General features: G+C 41.9%; 1 protein-coding gene across 4 annotated transcripts; it reads right to left on the bottom strand.

Moving 5' to 3' along the window:
• Positions 1 to 10,590: 10,590 nt before the first annotated feature.
• On the bottom strand, positions 10,591 to 13,087 carry LOC112434086 (phospholipase D1-like). 4 transcript variants are annotated; one of them, XM_024801918.2, is made up of 4 exons: positions 12,859 to 13,087; positions 12,320 to 12,568; positions 11,803 to 11,896; positions 10,591 to 11,464 (listed from the first exon to the last, which is right to left on the bottom strand). In XM_024801918.2, exons 1-3 carry the CDS (start codon positions 13,078 to 13,080, stop codon positions 11,843 to 11,845), a joined length of 525 nt encoding a protein of 174 aa, XP_024657686.2. In that variant the 5' UTR covers positions 13,081 to 13,087; the 3' UTR covers positions 10,591 to 11,464; positions 11,803 to 11,842. The 4 variants fall into 4 exon arrangements, 2 of the variants coding, with proteins under 2 accessions (XP_024657686.2, XP_076745100.1); XM_076888985.1 differs by having other exon boundaries at positions 10,591 to 11,460; XR_013100509.1 differs by lacking the exon at positions 12,320 to 12,568.
• Positions 13,088 to 21,679: the final 8,592 nt, after the last annotated feature.

Genomic DNA, 21,679 nt, shown 5'->3' with positions numbered 1-21,679 from the left:
GAGTCTGATAGCAGTGGGGAAGATGGAGTTGTTGAGTCTGGATGTTCTACATTTCACACTTCTGAACCTTCGTCTCGAGGGCAGAGGTGTGTCTCTCCTCTGGACTCTGTGATGGTAGCTGCTCTGCAGAGAGGGCAGCGGGGTCCTGATGATCTTCTCCACAGTTGTTATCACTCTCTGCAGGCGTTTGCGGTTTGCAGTAGTGCTGCCGTACCATGCAGTGATGCAGCTGTAGAACCTGCTCTCCACAGTGCAGCTGTAGAACCTGCTGAGGATCTTGGCCAACATACCAAATTTCCTCAGCCTCCTCAGGAAATACAGCAGCTGCTGAGCCTTCTTGACCAGCTGTGTGAGTTTGAGTCCCTCACTGACTCAAACTCCTTCAGTGACACTTGCAGCCTTGCAGATTAGTTTGCTGATCCTGATGCATCTCTGGAGCTGATGCTGTCCCCCAGCAGACAACAACAACATAGATGCTCTCACTAGTCCACTTTACCCTCTAATCACATCTCTGACATCTGCAGGTTGCTCCATAGAGACTCTTGTGCAATGCCAGGTGTTTGTGTTTGTCTGTAGGTACACATTAGATATGACCATAGACGCGCACACACAAGTGAACACAGCAGCACAGATGGTTTCCACCTGCTTCCCTCTTTCTTCACACAACTGTGAGGATGATGAAGAGGTTTCAGGACGAGGTGGTCAGCAAGCACAGGATAAAGCAGGGCCATGAAACTCTCTGGTGCAGCAGATGTTTAATCAGACTCAGCTTTAGGCTTCTTTTCCCACCTGGCAGCAAAGTAACAGCTTCACTAATGTGAACAGTCACAATGTTAAACGTTTCTATATCTTCATATATTTTTATCTGTTGATGCTGCAGAATAAAGTCTGTTAACAGAGTGCAGGATGTGTAGAGCAGGTCCAGCTCTCCCTTTACTGTGTCCACTTTCATCAGCCCCTGTGAAGTGACACAGAGTGCATGTGTGTCTGTCAGCTGTTGTTTGTTGTGAAGGATGGAACAAATGAACACACACTTTTAGAGAAATCTGAAAAAGCAACACGTGCTTGGGCTCCTTCTGTGCTCGTCTTCATTAATGCTGATCTTTCTTTCCTGTTTGTTCTTTGGCACAAGCTTCAGTCTTTTCTCCCAGGGCTCCTTCACACTTAGAAACACACCTACATTCATTTATACACAAACATCATGAAACAAAGGCTTTGTAAAAGAGGACACGAGATCCTCTCTGAACAGCACATTCATATCAAACACAGGACTGAACAGGATATACTGAGTCTGTGCTGTTTTCATTGTTACTTGCTGAGTATTTTTCCAGTGTTTGAAATGTGACTCAAGTCTGATTCTTCTACTGTGTGTGAACTCTAAGCAGCTGCATTAAACAGCTGCTTTTCAAACCAGGCTCAATCCTATGACTCTGTGAATGTAAACTTTTGTCACCTGCATGAATAACAATCCTTGATCTAGTCAGGACTGCAGTGCTCCTGTGATCCCAGCTTATAGATGGAGGCTAGCATGAGAGGCTCAGCAGCTAAAGCAGCACACCTGGGTCTCCCAGCCTATTAAAAGCAGCCCTTTGCTTCACCTGCTTCACTAAACATTATTATTATTATTTAAGCAGAGTGGTGTGATTCATGTAGGCATTGCTGTGTGACAGGAGGACTTTTCTTGAAACAGCTCGTGTGACGTGTGACGTGAGCTGACGTAAAAACAGTGATGTTAGCTTGATTCTCTTGGCTAAAACTATTTTAAAAAGAGGGTCAATCATGCAAATCTGCCAATAGAAGCCAAAGTTACAGCCCCTCAGAGTTTAAAGAGAAAAGGCCCGTTTCCAACACTCGGTTGTGCAAAGGGAAACAGGCCCACAGTGCCTGAGTGTGTGGGTAATTCTTCAAATAATATTCAAAAGCAAACATTTTTAAGCATGTAAATAAAATTCAATCATTTCTGCTCTTCAATACCTAAGAAATGAAAACTGGCAGATGGTCCCAAAATGTGAAACGCCTGGCTATCTGTGCATTTAGTGCTGCAAGTTTTCACTGTTTACCTTCAGAAGCATAAATCTCTGCACAGATAATGTTCATATGTGGATTCCTGGTTTTCTGCAGTTAATTGTGACCCAAAGCGTATTTTTAAAGTGGTTCCAGGCAATAAAGTCTAAAAATAAATACATCTACTTCCTTTTTCTGTGTTCCAGCCTCAGTGACTCTGACACAGTGCTGTAATATTTACACCTCTGATGAAAGCAGAGTTTGTAGTTGCAGAGAAATACTCGACTCATTTTGGGCATTTACGAGCAGGAACCTCAGAAAGCCCCTCGCTGCTTCACTGGTTAAGAAGCAAAGCAAACATTAGTTCACAGTGATGTTAATTAAGGCCCAAAGTTTAGGAATGAACGTCAGCACTTCACTAATGAATGTAATGCTGATTCATGTGCTTGTTTTGTAATGTGCATGTTGTGCGTTGCTATTTCCCATATTCTTTGGCACTGATAGATGAAGAGTCTCAGGCAGGACCGAGGCTGCCAGCTGCTGACAGTGAGCAGGGAGAGAGCAGCAGAAGCTGGGCAAGAGCAGGGCACCTTCAGCCCCCTTCATCAGTCAGAAATCATTTGGGTGTCTGTGTGAAATGTCTGATTTTTAAAATCTTTTTGTAGACATATTTATTAAATGTTTAACAATTATATAGAAGAAAGACAATGTAAAGAACAAAACATGACAAAACAAAAATGAGTTGAAGTTATGAACTGTTTCTGAGAGACAAATAACACCAGGATCCTTTTTGTGTAGCTGACAGCTGGTAACTGTGCAGGGGCGGGTCTAGCAAAGTGTTGCCAGGGGGGCAGGTAGGGCATTAACAGGGAGAGGGGGGCACAAAGACATACTTTTCTTTCTTGTTCTCATTTAAAATGTCTCACTTTTAATAAATAATTATCTGAATCTTACAACAAACGTTTTCACCTGATGTAAAATGTATAGAAATCCATTATTGTACATAGTCATTTTTTAGGGTCCCATCATAATTTCTTCAGAAGTAAGTACTGCATATGATGCCAGTGTTTCCCACATTTTCTAGATTCTGCACCAGTACTGTGTGTAAAATGCATCAAAAAGTCAGTTTGATTCTTTCTCAGCTGTCTTTCTGTCTCCTTTCACTTTTTAAAGGTTGCCATGTTAGAAAACATATTTTGCCCTGCCGTGCTGTTTATTGATGTGGCAAATGAAAGGTTTATGAAAACATATCTAAATCTGTCATCAGTAATCAGCAATGATCATGTCTCACCTCTAGTCTCTGTCTTAATGTCAGGTTTCCACCGTGTGTTGTAGATGTTCAGGAGGTTAACTCGACCAACAGTCTACTTCCTGTTTAGAATACCAGGACAGGGAGGATGGTGCAGGTTTAAGTTTATTAGACTGATGGATATATACCAACAAGACAGCGTCCATCACTGTGACAACAGCGTTTGTTTTCATTCAAAGGCTTTATGGTTTTTCCTTTAATACCTGGGGGGCCGGTCTCCAGTCAAAATGCCCGGGACCATTTTTTGTCCCAGTCCAGCCCTGGTGTCAGATCTGCATGCAGTGTCAATGAGACGATCAACAACAGATCAGACAAAACACTCAGGCGGACACTCCTCTGTAGAAGGAAACATGGAAAGTGTGAGGTAATCAGTGCACAACATCACTTTGTATTTCAGGCTGTTTTTATATAGAACTTCAGCACCAATGTAAAAGTTCTGGTTTGAGGAAGATGAAGAACATTTTCAGGAAGGATGCCGTCTGCAAGCAGAGCTGCTTGAACCTCAGCGCTGAGGTCCAGACTACTTCCTGTGAAGCCACGTGATGTAAATCTGCTGCTGTAACTTCACAGTTTACTGAAGCTAAATGCAACGTTACCATATAATCTGTTTTCAACAAAGGTTTCACTCCGTCCGGTGTTGATGGAATGATTCAGGCCGTACTCGTCAGGCTTCCCGTCGACCACACGCATTTCAGTCACAAACCCGTGACTGACAACAAGGGAAACAGCAGAAGAAAAGATGTGAAAAATACTGGATGATGATGATGGAGGATTAACCGCGGTGGCTAAACTGTTTCCTGTCTTTGTGGGCGTACTCACAGGGAAGTTTCCAGGCACGTCAGTCTTGGTGGCTAAAGTCTCCATTTTCCAACATGTATTGCTACAGGTGCAAAGACACAACATTAATCATCAGTGTAAATATTTTAATGCTGTCCAAACTGTGTTTGCTTTGTCTGTCCTCTCGCACTCACAGAGGAAACGAGGACGCCACCTTCAACCCATCTTCAGTTGGCTCAACCATGGCCGGACTTCCTGTTGGCTTTGTGACAGCAAACCACTTGAAATGAGAGCAAACTGCAGTCAAGCACCACTTACAGCAACCTGTGGACACGCAAATGGAAAGCACTGAGAATCATACAGAAGCATAAGAGCTGTTTATTGTAACACGTGTGTGTGTGTGTGTGTGTGTGTGTGTGTGTGTGTGTGTGTGTGCACATTAATAACACACTGATGTATGTTAGTTTGATTTATGCTATATCTGAGAAAACAACTGCAGAATTTTACATCAAAGTTTCCAAAGCTGATGTTTTGTTGTTCACTCTGTTTTATATTCATATAGTTTGTTGTTTTTAAATCAGTGGACAAAATAAATATTATCACACAAAATCCAGGGTGAAACATAACCAAATAACCTAAATGGTGAAGTCATTATAGAAGTACATGTTGCAAAGGTCAGCCTCCTGTATAGACTGCTAAACTGTCTGGGGGGGCCCTGCCTGTCCTCGTTGGATAAGCTCCACCCCTTTTCCATAAGACGGAGACATTTGTATGAAAATAGATGGGCAGTAAAATAAAAAATAAAAAATATTATGGATGACTCTGTAAATCAAAGTCCGCCTGAGGCAGAAGCAGAAACCATGAGGAGCACAGCACCACTCCCACAAGGGCACGAAGTGAAGCCATAGCTGCTGAAGAGTGAAGACGTGATGATGGAGGAGATCACAGATGAAGATCTGCTGCCTGCTGACTCTTTATATAGAAGAGTGAGACTATCTCCCCACCAGCAGCTGCACTTATACAAACCCCAGGTGCTGGGATGGCTTTGAACATGTGACATTTTCTGCAAACACATGGACAGTTTCATAAGCACAAAGATTATTCCTGCAGCGGCAGAATCGTATCCACTGTGTGAGAGGTGAACGTCAGACAGTTCTTAGAAAATGTAGTTTCTCTTTAAGCTTTTAACGTCTCTTTTACCCCCATTTGTCTAAAACTACTTGACAGCCCTTCATGTCAGAGGTTTATTATCTGTGCAGGATGGAGCACATGGTCTCAGTCAGGCTGGACACGATCACTCCTACAGGAAGTAAATGTGATTTTATTTCACCTGTGAAATGATGAAAAACAGCAGAATAGCTCACGCTAACAAACGGGTGTTGAAATGTTTCATTTTCTGCTGTTTCACAGGTCAAAAAGGGCGTCGAAGCAAACTGAAGCTGAGCTGCTGCTGCTGTTGTAGTGCAGCATCTGCTGTGTGCTTCATCAGAGAACCTTCTGTACACAGCAGACAGAGGCTGCTGCCACTGAAGTCCATCTGCTAGAGAGCTTTAAACACTGGTTATTGAAGTGGCTTTGATGATACTGATACACAGTCTTTGCTGCTGTCACAGGACAGGGATCCACCAGGGAGTAGTTGTCAGGATAAAGAGCCTTCGCTTCTCTAAATATAAACTGGATACTTGTAGGAAACTTTGGGAAGCAGCATTTTTCCTCATATCGTCTAAACTGAAGTTAGCTCAGGTGCTTCTTCCATACTTGCTCTGCAGAAAGCCAAAGAGTTTGGAGCTCTGCAAACATTTGCAGCACAGCTGGATGTTTGTAACTTTGGTCACCTCTGTATCATCCCTCAGATTCTTTCTGCACAGCTTTGAAACCATGACAGCACGAGTGATGCTGAGGAGACGTCCAGTTTAAACAGACCTTTATTCCTGGAACACAAACACATGAAGTGATGCTGCTAAAGAAGAACATTTAATCGCACTAATGAATCAAGCATCTGTTTGTCTGTCAGTCTGTCAACAGTTCCTCTGATCGACTTCAGACTTGGTGGGTATTTTGTTTTTGCAGCGGTCAAAGTCGATCAGCGTGTTGCTTTGTCTGCTGTAAATCTGCCTGTACAAAGGGAAACATGCATGTTTTAGATGCAAACTCACAACATGGCTGCATTTTTGTGATTATGTGTATTTTATATTGATTTATTCTATTATGTTTTGTATATGAATCTTTACAAGTGTGTCGATACAAAGGCTTGATTAAAACAAAGGTCTCAGCTGTGCTGTTAGGGATGCTCTCATATTTGTTTCAAATGTAATAAATCAAAGGATTTCAGGCTTTTCATCCTTTTATTTGTTTGGTTCTAACAGCAGCTGGATAAAAACATGCAGGTGATGAATATAATTGTGTGATATTATGAGCATTGTGAATAAAGAAAGAGCAGAGATAGTAAAAAGGAAACAGGTGATGGACGTGAGATTTTCAGAACAAAAGCTCCTCAGTGAGACGATCACCTGGACACAAGGTCAGGCAGCTGGGACTCATCTAGAGAGCAAAATGGAAAAGTGATCTGTGCAGAACATCACTGTTGATTGCAGTTATTTACATCAGACTTCTTCTCTGAGATAAGAGCACCATTTGTGGGAAAGATGACAGTATTTCCAGGCTGGATGCTGTTTGCAGGGAGAACTGAATGAAAGTCTCCTGCACCTCAGCGCTGAGGTCCACACCTGTGAACACAGATGAGGTCAATCTGCTGCAGCACGTAGAGCTTTACTGATCAGCAGGTTCAAAGGATTCAGCAGAGCGTAGAGTCAGAGCTAAACCTGGGAGTCACTCACGCAGTCCGGCTGGCGCATCTCCATCTGAACACCCCCGGTGTCGCGGCGCGGACGTCTCAGATGGCCAACAGCCCCCGGTGGCACCTCCTCTCTCCACGCTGGTCCTCGGGGATTCCATCATCAGGAACGTGCGGATGAGGGGGACGCTCACGCTGTCGTTCCCGGGAGCCACTGTTGTTGACATAGTGGACAGAATTCCCAACATTCTGGCGTCCCACCCACAGGTTAACCGGCTCATCATCCACATCGGCACCAATGACATCCCCAAACAGCAATCTGAGCTGCTGAAGTTGGACTTCCTCCAACTCTTCAGCCTCCTTGGTCAGTTGCAGGTGAGTGCTTTTATCTCTGGGCCCACCCCCACCTGTGGCAGAGGGATAGGCCGTTTCAGCCGGCTGCTCAGCCTTAACACCTGGCTTTCCTCCGCCTGTGTCTCCCACGGCGTGGGTTTTATTAACAACTTTGATGCCTTCTGGGAGAGGAGGCATCTTTTTGGGGCAGACGGGCTCCACCTCAACGCCTGGGGACGCCGTTTGCTGTCCGCCAATTTGGCATTTGGCGTACAGCACTGCCGCACATCGCCCTGTCACTACCCCAAACTGACATTACCTGCTGATCCGTCTGCTACTGACTGATGTTCCCCCTGGTCCCAGCTCCTATATTTGTTCCACTTTTAACAGTAATACACAAAACTCTGGACTCGGACCTTTCTCTCCCACAGTCAACACAATACCCGTCATAATCACAAACAGAGAGCAACAGAATTATCATAAATCTAGTAACTCCAAAAACATTAATAACCTCCGGCCTCTTCAAAAATATCAACATCCATTCAACTCTATTGTCAAAAATCCACCAGTCTCAATCAGTATGGCACTTTTAAATGTACGCTCTCTGTCGAACAAGTCTTTTATTATTAATGATTTAATTTTAGATAATAAACTTGACTGTTTATTTTTAACTGAAACATGGCTGGGCTCGGATGCACCAGTTGTTCTCACTGAGGCCTCCCCACCAAATTTTAATTTCTCTTTTTCTATTAGAAGTGGTGAGAGAGGTGGTGAGACTGCATCTTTAACCAACAACACACTCACCTCCAAACAAATTTTATTTGATCATTTTACCACTTTTGAATTCCATGCTATTGTTTTCAGCAGCCCTCCAGTTTTATCTGTCACAATTTATAGACCACCTAAAGACAGCGCTGCTTTTATCAAGGAATTCTCAGAATTTTTAACAAACATACATTCAAAATAATACATGATAATTTTAACCGGTGATTTTAACCTGCACATAGATAATCCTTCTGACCCTGCAGCAAAAGAATTCTTAAACATTCTTCACTGTTTGGATTTTACCCAGCACGTCACGCAGCCGACTCACAACAGAGGACACACTCTGGACCTGGTCATCACCCATGGGCTGTCCACCAGCGTGTCCTCTGTTGTTGACTTGGCTGTCTCTGACCACTACTGTGTGTTTTTTAACATCACCGGTTTTATTCAGCGGAAGACCTCGGTGCGAACTGTGAGGAGGCGCTATCTAACCTCTGAAGTGGCTGCAAATTTTACCAGGGTTTTAGTCAAATGCCCCCCTGTGATTTTACTTGCATCCTGCGATTTGATTTTTAGTTATTTCAACAGCAAACTGAAGAAAAGCCTTGACTCCGTTGCTCCACTCACCACCAAAAAGATTAACGTAAAACATGCATCACCCTGGAGAAACGAAGAAGTCAAAAAACTCAAAAGAAATTGCAGAACAGCAGAAAGGAGATGGAGGAAAAATAATAATACTATCAACCATCAAATATTTTGCGAGCAACTTAAAATGTACAATAATACATTAAGGAAGTCAAGAAATTCATACTTTGCCAAAATAATCAGTAATAACAAAAATAATCCCAAGGTCCTCTTTTCCACCATAGATCATTTATTTAACCCTGATTTTAACAGCTCCCAAAGAAGCCCCACAGACTCACTCTGTGAGCAGTTTGCAGACCACTTCAGGGGAAAGATCAGCGCCATCAGATCTGATATTTTATCTAATCGCGATATGTTTGTAAACACATCTGAGGGCTCGATTGTACCTGAGGAGACACTGGACAGCTTTGTCCTGGTTAATGCTGAGAACCTTCAGAAAGTTTTCTCCACAGTGAGACCCACCACATGTCTTTTAGATCCAATCCCTTCTTCACTCTTTAAAACACTTTATGGATTTTTTGAGGCTGAGCTTTTATACATGATGAATTGCTCTCTTCAGTTGGGTGTCTTCCCTGCTGCCTTTAAAACGGCGGTGGTGAGGCCCCTTCTGAAGAAGAGCAATTTGGATTGTAATGATTTTAATAACTACAGACCTGTATCCAACTTACCATTTTTAAGTAAAGTCTTAGAAAAACTTGTTTTTACTCAGATTACTGATTTTCTGAATGATAGACAGATCCTGGAGATATTCCAGTCTGGATTTAGGGTGAACCACAGCACAGAGACGGCTCTCCTAAAGGTTTAAAGGTAATAACCTAAAGGTAATAACTATTGCATTTATTAAACTGATTTGCATTAGACTGCTGATTTATTGTGAATGAATGATATTGTTTTATGATGCATTATACTGCTGAGTTATAAGAAATACTGTTCACAGAAAGTCATCGCCTTATTTGTCTGATTAGAAGAGAACAGCCTAACTAAGCCTAACAGGGGACAGGTACTTCTGCCCAACCTGGCAGCCACAAAGTGAACTCATTTAGGTAAAGATAACCACATGCACCTAACCAGCCTGCACCAGCCTGACATTTCTTCCTCCTAAGTAAAAACCAATGGATGGATTGAACTTAGAGTCTCAGCTCAGTTTTCTATTTTGACCACCTACACCCCAAGATACTCTTTTAAAAAGTGTTGTTTTCAGATCCCTTTGAAGTTCATAAAGGGCCTGTTCATTTTCATTCAGATGTTTTATTACATAAATGTTACTGTTTTCTTTTGATTTATGCTCCCACTACACTGCACCTCTACAAACAACAATGCCACGGACTGTCAGCTGCTTTTACATGCTGTGAACATGAGTAGGTTTGATCAGAGTTTCAATTATCAAAGAAAAGACAAACTGAGCAAAAAGAAGGAAAAAAAGACCAACTTCTTCCCAACTGACAAGAAAAATACTCGTCATGTTTTCATAATAAAGGATCAGGCTCCCCATTTATGACAGCTTGGACCAATAATGTATGTTACACTGATGCTACTGTAGAGACAGGGTCAACATCTCTATTTAAATGTAATTAATATACAAAACACAATCAAAGTTATACATGAATTATTCATTATTTTTACTATTGATAAAATTCATGTATACTAATCAAAGTTATACATGAGTAACGACATTATTAATAATGATTAATAATAATAATTCTAATGCCAACATGATGACTGTTCATAGCTCCTGCTTTGAAATACTGAACTTAAACATTGACCTGATGAAAGATCACAATTCACAGTGGCCCACTGTCAGAATCATTCTGAATATAAACTCATCGAGTTAATCTGAACCTTTCTCAAATGTGCTGTGAATAAATGCTGCTGCAAGCCACTGTGGGAAAGCTGTGTTATTATCATGGAAACATCTGTGACACATTCACAGAGGACGAGGACACAAAGGGACGACACGCAGAGGCTGTGTTAAAGTCAAAAATCCAAATCTTTAGTCCTAAACAGGCAGTGGTTACAAACAGGAAGACGAGCAGTCCATTAAACAGTCTACAGGGTCAAACATACAGAGAATTCAAACAGCTATTAAAAACAAATAACTGGACACTGAAAAACTTCAGTGATGTGTGAGGCACCAAAGGGAAGCAGCTGAGTATATTCAATGAATTCTCTTCAAATACAAAGACAGAAACTCCTACAGGCAGCATGCAAACTGAGCAGGATACACAAAGATCAGAGATTACAAAAGAAATCAGAAAAGATTTCAAACTTACTGAGAGCAAGGCCTCTGTTACAAATCTGTCTAATAGAAAAACATGCTGTACAGATACAATACGGTCAGTGTTCATGGTCATTTAAAAACTGGCTCTACCTGAACCACTTCAATATTTTATGAAGTCACTGAGTCGACCATTTCTACAGTTTGTTTCCTTCATTGCAGTTAGAGTGCGGCTGGTAAGGATGAAAACACACACAGAGCGTAAATTGTCTTTGTTAGTAACAAACGTCAGCAAAGAAAAGACAAAACACACAAACACTCTCATGATATTCATGAATCATTAGAAAGCATCCAAACATTCTGCTCGTGGACTTTTACAGTCTTATTTGCACTCGCTCATCTTCATAATCATCCTGATCAATACATGACAGGGGAGGCTTTGAGGTAGGCGGGGCTCTCTGCTGATGTCAGCATGAAAGGCAGGACCAGCGTCTGCCACATGTTGGTGAAACATCACAGTACACTGGCGTGGTTTCCTTTCCAGATGTTGGACGTTTGACACTTCAACGTTGAGGCCAACAAGAAGACACAGTTTTGGGTCGGGTTGCTGCAGGGTTTCTAACTGAGCAAAAGCAGAAGCACACAGACCAACAGGGATCAGATGCTGAGTGTTAGAGGAACATCTGTGCTGATCACTCAATGCTGCTGTGGTCTCTTGTTGAAGTTGGCTGGTGGGACAGTCTAATAGTGATATCCTGCCCATCGGAGGAACACTTTTAAAAACACATGCAATACTTTGTTTGTATTACAGTCACAGTTTATGTTATTTTTGTCCTTTAAAAGTGTTGCTGTACTATAAAGTCCTATAATTTGAGGCTAAAATGGCTCAGAGAGTCTCTCTCTCAGAGGATCTCCTTTGAAAGTGGAGACGGCTTTATCCGCTGATCCACGTCACTTTACCTGGATGTTTTCTTTGAAGCTGGATGAAGACTCCTCTCCCTCACTCCTGCTGCAGCTGTGTGGTCCAGTTGGCCTCTGAGGTCACAGTCAACATCTGTAGCAGAAGAGGGGAAATAAAAGTCCAGGTTACCAAAACTGGGAGCTTTTCCAAAATAGAGCGTAACTGGACTTTTTCAGCCTTACAGGCAGATAGTCGTCTGAAGCTGCAGCTTTTTCTTTTTAGCTTTTTCCAATCTCTGCTCTCGGCTTTCTTTGAGAACATGTCTGCTTTCTTGGTATGGGTCTGTCTGCTGTTGGTGAAGAGACTAAATCCACATACTCGCTACTAAGATCTCCTCAAGTAGTCTCAACCAGATTACAGTTTAAGAGTAAATGTCTCCTGAGAGTTTCACCTTGGGGAGATGCTGTCTTGCTACCATGCAATCATGAGCATTAATCTATGAGGTGAAAAAGTCATTTTAAAAGCTCCAGCCACAAGTTTTATTTCATCTGTGTTTTGGTCAGAGTCCCATCAGACCTCCAGAATGGTGTCAGAGTGTTTTCTATCCACGTGATGAGCACAGGCCTCAGGTCCAGACCTCCACGGGCACCATAGCCTCTTTGGAGCTAATAGGTGCAAGAAGGTTTTGTTGGGATAGGAACTGAAGAGGAAACTGACGAGGAAGGCAAGGATCTCCTTCAGCTCCTCCGAGCCGGGACCTCTTTGTGTAGGCCAGCATTGGCCAGGTAGCCCTCCAGCATCGCTGGATGGCCGACAGTGGAAAACCTAGAGGAGTAGGAGAGAAACAGCAGCTTGGAGCATGTCTTTATACTGTTTAGTTTTTAGAGCCACAGACTTTCTTTTAATGTCATTGTTCAGGATCTATGACTGATTATGTATTTATTGTATTCCTCCATGACTGTGTGACAGCAAGTGGAAAAAACCAGCTTCACCTTTGTTGATATGCTTGTAATTTTAATATTGATTAAATGGCCCATGAAATAATAGAAAGCTCATATATGAAAATGTATTTTAAGAAGTAAAATGTTAATCTGAGTACAAAGGAGTACACTCACCTTCTGGTAGATGGAGGTGTAGCAAGCGCTGGTGAACATCCAGGCCTCCTCGTAGAACTGATCACTGATTGGATCCAAAACATCGATGGAGGATCTGTGTAAGCGCTGAGGATCGTCCTGATGGACAGAACAGAAGGAGAGTGAGACAAGTGAAGATATACTAAACAACACTGTGACATGAACTGAGCCACACACAGTTTGATTCACAGGTGATTGACACATTATTTGACCACGAGGAATCTTTTCTGGTTTGACGCCGTCTTTGTAGCCAGAAACCAGCTCTCTCCTCCACTTCCCCCACGCCAGTCTCCTCCGTCACTATAAAGGGGAGAGTCATGAGCGCCATCACCCTCACCTGTGCCGTCCAACGTCCCGCCACCAGCCTCCACTGCAGCAGGCCAGAGACCACACCCCTGCCACAATAAGTAAAAGTATATCCTTGCTGTACCCTTAATGCTAAATGTGCTAAATTAACCGCTGCCTTTGCCCCTTTGGGATTATTCTTATGTCACTGGGATGTTGACCTTTGACCTTCACATTAGAGAGATGGGCAGACATAATTAGTGTATGAATTTTAAAGTAACAGGTAATAAAGAGAGTGTAGCAAATGTAGTCAGGTTTATTACTCTGTATCACACATGAGTGCCCGAGGGAGGCGGGGCTGACTGGGGAGACACAGGAAACAGAGAGACAGGGCTGACTCGACATGAAACGATGAAACGTGGGACACGGGAACAGAAACTAAACACAGGCTGAAATGAACACTGAGGGAGGGAGAACTAAGATTACTGAGAGCCTGATAAATAAGAAGAACAAAAACCAAGAAAAACAAGAGTCAAAGAAAAGCAAAAACACAAAGCATTGGGCCAGGACCCACTGCTGTGACATTTATATGTGATAAAAACATTAAAAACTGCTCAGATGTTGAAATCTTTCTACGTATACTTTAGGTTCAGCTCTCCAGCCTGGCATTTGGTTAAGCATGATTCAAACATTTGATTTTGTTTAACTGGTTTTAATTATAGTTACTTTTTGTGAACATTTGTTGCAGCATTTAAAAATACATCATTTATTTTCAAACTTTTGTTTGATTTAGAGCATCATATTTGACCAACGTAAATGTTTTAATTTCATATAAAATAACTGAAACAGTGAACTAAATATCTGAAATCTTTCCTTCCTTAAAAGTTATAATCCTACTTAAGTTATAGTGCAAACGCTTAAGCAACAAATATACTTGATGCTAATTAATTAATATTTCCCTTTGATGTTGCAACTATGCGGTCACTTCTGTCTTTAAACAAAATAATATTTTCCAGTTACAGAAATCATAAAGTCCAAACTAAAGTGCTACTGTTGCTATATGCATTTTATATAAATCATGGATGATGGTCCTGACATGAAGGAAGAGAAAGTTACAGGTTGCATCCTTTGACTTTGTCTCCGTGCCTTTGGGCGATTTTCAGAAGGACAGATGTTTCTGTTCAATTCTTAAATCAATTTTTTCAAACACAAACACTATTTTAAAGCTTCTAGAGAGTAAAATATTAATGATAATTATAATAACAATAATAAAAACAAAAGCTCTCAGATCCATCAAACCAAGCAGCAGAAAGAACAATAACTGAAGAGAAAACTTTAACCTTGTAGACTTCATTATGTTCCAGCTGCTCTACAGACGCTGTGACCTCGAACTTAAGCAGGTCGTAACGTATGTGCAGCTCAATAACTTCATAATCAGACCCTGTGGTATTTAGGCAGCAGAACAACTAAGAATAACAACTACAAATAATGTTTTTAGGTTTCTGTTGTACTGCAAGGTTCTGTACAGGAGAACCAAACCAAGAGCAAATATTACGTCTCATTTACACCTGAGCACGAAGAGCCATCAACATTTAGCAAATTGAATCATCTTTGTTTAGATGCAAGAAGAATCATATAGAAATAAAAAAGTAGAAATAGAAATCCAGAGCAAAGATATCCTCTAATTCAGCGTAGCACATGTGCAGCTGCTGCGATTCACGTAAGCATTCGGCTCGTCGCTGTTGCAGATTTTTCTCTCGCTGTTCTGGCTCACAGCGCTGCAAACACAAAAATAAATATCCCCAAAGCTGTGAAAGGGAGCTAATTAGTAAGAGTATTGATACTCTCCGCAGGAGTCGTCCAGCAGTAGAAATCAGTCCAATAACAAGGTGTGTAACATCTAGCAGGGTGACAGAAAAACCCAGGGTAACTTCTAAGGACCTCAATGTCTCTCTCACATTGTGTTTTTTAAACATGCTTCCATTTGTCACTTCAGTCTTTACTCTGAAATACAGGAAGAGAAATCATGGCTGAAACAATTTCTCATGAAACCAGGGGTGTGGTCCAACAGTCAGTTTGGTGAGGAAGGTTCCTAACTGAGAGAAGTGACCCAGAAGTATCTGTGTAGCAGCCACAATGAATCCAGATCATGAGCTTTATTAACTGATCAAAGTCTCTTCTTTCATCTTCTGTATCATTCAGTTTGCATTGGTAATGCCCATTATTGTAATGCTTTTTTAAGACCAGCAAAACTTTATTTCACTTTGGGTTAGCTGGGATAAGTGATGGATGGAGGGAATTTTACTTCAGCCACAGAAATCCTAAACAGGAAGGAGGAGCAGAGTTACAGTGGATCACTATCCAGCAGGGAAACAAGGTTTATTTCAATTTCTTGGCCATGAGTGAGATTTACTGAGTGGGCAAATTAGGGAGACGACACCATCAGATCCCGAGCCCTCCATGTGTTAATCAAGAGACGGCTGCTGTGCTACATCCATAAATAATGAATAAATTAGGAGCTAAAGCTGAAAGGACAGTTTATTTGTACCATCTTCACGTGAACACATTCAAGAACATCACAGATGAAGAAACATTAAAAACTTCCACACTACATAAAGCAAGAAAAATAGTTTTTCTTTCAGGTGGTTTCAGAAAAACAGAAACATCAAACATCTCCAAGACTCTCTTTGAAAGAACTAAAAACCTTTGTTCTCATGGTCCAATCATGAGTGAACTCCCCGATGAAGCCTTGTGTGCTAAAACATGTCAGAGTTTTAAAGGTTAAACATGCTTCCATCAGTGAGAACTTTGAAGATGAAACGAGGCTGGGTCTTCCAACATGACAATGATCCAAAACACACCGCCTGGGCAACAAAGGAGTGGCTCCGTAAGAAGCATTTGAAAGTCCTGGAGTGGCCTAGCCAGTCTCCAGACCTCAACCCCATAGAAAATCTGTGGCGGGAGTTGAAAGTCCGTGTTGCTCGGCGACAGCCCCAAAACATCACTGCTCTCGAGAAGATCTGCATGGAGGAATGGGCCAAAATACCAGCTACTGTGTGTGCAAACCTGGTAAAGACCTATAGTAAACGTTTGACCTCTGTTATTGCCAACAAAGGTTATGTTACAAAGTATTGAGTTGTATTTTTGTTATTGACCAAATACTTATTTTCCACCCTGATTTACGAATAAATTCTTTACAAATCCTACCATGTGGATTCATGGATTTTTTTTTTTCACATTCTGTCTCTCACAGTTGACGTGTACCTCTGGTGCAAATTACTGACCTCTGTGCAAGTTCCCCCACCTAAAATGATGACAATCGGTGGCTGACTAAATACTTTTTTGCCCCACTGTATATATCAGCAATCAATCAGAAAATCATTGGTTCATATTACAATTAAATATGAACAGGCTCCTTAGATGTAAGCAGTTCAGATCTGATGTCATTTACATTCTTCACACAGCACATTCGTCCAGGCTGACAGGTAAACATAGAACTAATCTCAGGTAACATGACTCATAGTAGAGATCCAGTAAGAAAGATTGAGGCTCTAATATTATTACCACACAATCCAAGGACACACCAACAGCTCAGATTTGTAGAACTATTTAAACAAATGTCTTCTGAATATTCAATTCAGGTTCACAGTGGGAGGGGGGGGGTTTCGTGGAATTTTTTAAATAAAGTCTGCAACACAGAAAGAGCTGTGATCAAGCTATTTATTACTGCGCCAACACACATCAAACATCACAGTTCAGTCATGTCAGCGCTGCCACAGAGGTCGTGCTCCTCCTCCTTTACGCCTTCCAAGGAAGAGGGAGGAAGTTACAAACTGATCCTACCACACTTCACGTGTCTCGCTATGAAACCTAACGCATCAATGGTTGTGCTGTTTTGTGCCCTTGGCCTTATCAGCACCTGTAAAGGGAGTTGTTTTCTCAAACTGCTGAAGTAAGTTCATCTAGTTTTAGCAACTTTCACTGAACAGTAACAGTGTCACAACTAAGCACATGCATAAGCACTTAAACACTTTAAATGAGAATAACAGAACATTTCTATTACAGAGGCTGGAACCTGTCCCAGTAGTAGGTAGAGCACACCTGGACAGGTCACCAGTCTGTCAGAGGACTAACACAGAGACAGACATCAGAGTAACAAATCTATTTAAAATTAATGTAAGTTTGCTGCAGCTGTATGTATGACCATGTGTTTCTGTGCTCACAGTCCACCTCTCAGGAACCTGCAGTTCACTTTTAGTCTACTTTAAACAGACCTCACAAAAGGCTGATGTGGCTGGATCAGTAGTCTGATTTGAGTACGATACCTTTGGCCAGGGATTCATCTGGTGCATCGCTTCACTGCAGTCTTACGTATTTTCCCCACACCTGAATAAAAAAATACTGATATATACAAATAACAGCTTCAGCTGATGCAGCCTGACTCAATCCTAGATGTTCAGCACACAGAGACACAGAGGTGCCGTTTAAAGTTTAGTGTTAACCTGAGTCACTGATCATTTGCAGTATTACAGAGTCTGGCAGTCTTTGCATGATGTCCACGTCACTGTAAGTTTCTAGCTGACTTCACTGCAATTTCAATTTCAATTTCTGCTGTTCACAAACGCTGTCCATCTAATCTGACTGAGCTGGAGCTGTTTTGCAAAGAAGAATGGGCAAAGATTTCAGTCTGTAGATGTGCAAAGCTGGCAGAGACAGACCCTAAAAGACTGGCAGCTGGAACTGCAGCAAAAGGTGGTTCTACAAAGTGTTGACTCAGGGGGCTGAATAATTACGCACACCCCACTTTGCAGTTATTTATTTGTAAAAAATGTTTGGAATCATGTATGAATTTCGTTCCACTTCTCACGTGTGCACCACTTTGTGTTGGTCTTTCACCTGGAAGTCCAATAACATTGATTCATGTTTGTGGCTGTAATGTGACAAAATGTGGGAAAGTTCAAGGGGGCCGAATACTTTTGAAAGCCACTGTATATGTAGACACAGGACTACAAGTAGAAGATCAGACATGAAAGTGGAGATAACACAGAAGACCTGCAGCAAAGGTCAGAGGTCAGACTGGGCCCCTGGATTCAACAATGAGCCAATGATCATCAAGCAGTGACTAAAGCAGAGCCCTGACGTTCTGACATTCATCACACAGTCAGAACAAATGTCTGCTGATGACTTCATCTCATGAAACGACTGATAGATGTCAGTTCATTGATCAGCTGAGCTGCTGATCTTCATCGTCACAGAAACATTCAGCTTGTTTCAATCAGTAAATAACTCCCACTACTCCCAGTTTGAACTGTTCCCACTCAAAATGCTGTGAGAACAATGATCATTGTAGAACTTCACAAACATCACGTGTTGTTTTCCACATGTAAGATCAGCAAACACACAGAAACTTCCTGTTGCCACACACGGCCTCTAAAATCTCTTCCACGCTTTCTGTCTGAAGTCCACTCTCTGTGTCGGATCCACAGGAAACAACAAGGTCTTATTAACATGGTTTTCAATGTGTCTCCTTCCAAAAAGTCCAACCAATGAACAAATGTGTGTATTTGTGGAGGCCGAACAAAAGCATGACACATTTCTCTGTTTCTATAAACTGGAGTCAAACACAAACATGAAGAGTTTCACTGACAGACTCCAAAATGCCCCCACAGTGGATCAAAGGGAAATCCTACAGTGTGGCCAGAGACTCTTAATGGCTCCAACATCAACACATCCACAATGTTGGATCCAGTTGTGCCTCACAGAGTTACTAAGACACACCCTCTGCCAGCATCACAACAGCTCCACCTGCTCCACCTGCCTCCTCAGCATCTGTACACCTGAAGAGAAAAGAAAGGCTCCAACAGCTCAAATCTACAAAGGATTCATGAAGTTTCATCCAACAATAACATGTTTGCCTTCCACAGTGTGCTGTTAGACACCACTGTACCTCTGCCATTTCAAAAAGAGCAGCTTGGGAACATTTTGGCTCCAAACACTTTGTGTTTAAGTTCTTTGTTTTCTTTGTGAAGCCGACAACATCTGGAGCTTTGTGACTCATAGAAACATCATTTTGTTCTTTAGATGACAGCAGATTGGGACTGAATAATCAATCACTATCAAACCAATAAAGACAAACATGCTGATTTTACAGGAACTTTGTTGGAGAAGCTGCAAAGACATGAAACTGGTGGAGATCCCAAACCAGTTGATAGTGCTGGTTATTCCAAATAAAGCTGTTTCCCTTTGAGATGAAATGACTTTGTGTCCTGATATATAATAAAGATGTTGTTGTTTTTGTGCCCCTGTATTAAAAGTAGTTTAAAGTCAGCTTGAGTTTGATGTCTTTATGTCAAAGCTGCTCATGATGTTGAGCTGCTGATGGAATAAAAACAATATAAAAGCATGTAGTCCAGACTTAAATGCAGCCTGTTGTTAGCTGAGGTCCACACACAGTGTTTGACAGTGTAAAGTGTGTGAAAGGGCTGCTGGTGGAGCTCACTAGGATGAGCAGGTGACCACGAGGTGGAGAGCAGCTGGCCTGGCTTTGACCCGGGCCACGCCCCCTTTCTCTCTGCTTTGCTGTCACTTATCTTCACTGCTCTGTCCAATAAAGCTGAAAAAGGCCCCGAATCAAAGAAATCTGCTGCAGCCTCTGAAATGTCTTCTGTTTCCTTCCCGACGGCTTTTTCACCGTCAGCCCATCAGACAGTCCAGCAGCATTTATGATGATGTCATGATGTTGAAGAGGCTGCTACGGTGGCCTCCCATGACCCCCAGCCTCATCACAGCTGAGATGCAGACATTTGAAAACATTCAGCAGACAACTGAATAACAGTCCAACACACCAGTCTGTGTGCAGACACACACTGACCTTTCATATAGTCAAACACAGCTGGTTGAGTCATTTCTCTGTGAGTCTATTGTAAAATGCTGAGATGATTATTAGACAGAACCCAGCGGCTCACCAAAAGCCTGCATTGAAAATCTATATGAAAGTCATCTATGCTCATATATGGCAAAATCCTGTAACTGTCACTGTGTTTTTCATCTGTGCTCTTGTTGGTTGGACAAGTTTGTAAATGACAAAGAGCTCAGTGGACTTTGCATCCATCACATCCTGTTAGATGTTTGTTTTTCCTTCACAGCTTTGTGATGAAGGCTGAAGAACAGAGATATGAACTATTGCCAACATGAATCCTGATGCATGACTTGGGCAGAGACCCACCAAAGCAACACTCAGCTCACCTCATTCCAGGCGCTGGTCTGCTGGAGACCATGAGCCTTGTTAGTCACACATCAGCACCGTGGTAGGAAACAGCCTCCATCATTTCATTAGATCTGAATTTGGACTGTCTCCCTCTGGATGAACCAAGTCTGTCAAATCTATTGATCCAACACAAACAAACACATTGGCTCACAGTCAGATTGGCTTTGTATGGATGGTGTAACAGGGGGCTGGGAAAGGATGCTGAAAGCTGAATATAACACAGAACAATAACAGGACATATAATAATGTAGAAACATGATCTTCAACAGGCACACTTCTGTTATTCATGATCACAAACACAAAGAACTTGTGCAGCCCTGATATCAGCCCTAATATATGAGTGTGTTTGCCCAAAGACTGAAACAGCATCAACATGACAGCTGTAAGAAATCTTCTCTCAGCCTTGTTTGGCAGAAGATCCCTGCAACAAAGATTGTAGCTGAAAGATGACGTGTGTAAAGTTTGCTCTGTGGGAGGGTCGAGGCTGTTTTTAGACCTTTGATAGTTTCCAATCCAGTTCTGACAGACAGGAATAAAAACAACATCATTAAGATCAGATCATGGAGCTGTTTGCTGCCTTGTTTCTATCTTCACATTACAAGACTTTACTACAATAAAGATGCTGACATGTATCTGTAGCAACAACATCATTGAATCTAGAACAACTGGAGCCAAACCAGTGGCTCTGCTGGGATCACTGGTGAGCCAACACTTCCTTGTTGATGCAGATTTCAGGGCTTCCTTTTGCTCCTCCGTTATAACTGTTCTCTCTTCTCAACACATGATGACACAAAGGAATCAGCAGTGACAAAGATGATGCTGAAGAGAAGCACACACTTCACACATATAACAGAGCAGTGCAGTTACACACACCTCTGCTCGACATCAGGCCTCAAACAAAGACACAAAACACTAACTTGACTCTAAACAGAAGAAACGAGCAGCTGTTTCTGTTCTGTGCTTATTTATATTTGACACACATGCTTCTCTTTGTGCAAACACACATCGCACTATAAGGGTAACCTCGCACACAATGATTGGACAGCACAGTGATGATGCTGGGAGATCCTATACGCAGCAACACAGAAACACTGAGAACTTTAAACAATGATGGAAAGTGTTATAAATGACTTGTTGGCCTCTGATCTGTCACAAACAGCTGAAACGTGTCTCTCATGAGTCACATGAAGGTTTTTGACAGAAAGGACAAAAAGTAGCTGCAGTCAGTTTGTGTCATTTTTATATTTATTC

This window comes from Maylandia zebra, linkage group LG2 (assembly GCF_041146795.1).
Source record: "Maylandia zebra isolate NMK-2024a linkage group LG2, Mzebra_GT3a, whole genome shotgun sequence".
Lineage (NCBI taxonomy): Eukaryota > Metazoa > Chordata > Actinopteri > Cichliformes > Cichlidae > Maylandia > Maylandia zebra.
The sequence above is the reverse complement of the archived record's forward strand: the minus strand, read 5'-3'. Positions and strand labels throughout refer to the sequence as shown.

Excerpts from the sequence above, each read along its gene's own strand:
- LOC112434086 (XM_024801918.2), bottom strand. The coding sequence starts at position 13,080 with ATGTGTCAATCACCTGTGAATCAAACTGTGTGTGGCTCAGTTCATGTC. Across the intron at positions 12,569-12,858 it reads ACACCTCCATCTACCAGAAG|GTTTTCCACTGTCGGCCATC; the intron begins GTGAGTGTACTC and ends CTACTCCTCTAG. Across the intron at positions 11,897-12,319 it reads ACTCTGACACCATTCTGGAG|ATGTTGACTGTGACCTCAGA; the intron begins GTCTGATGGGAC and ends CTTCTGCTACAG.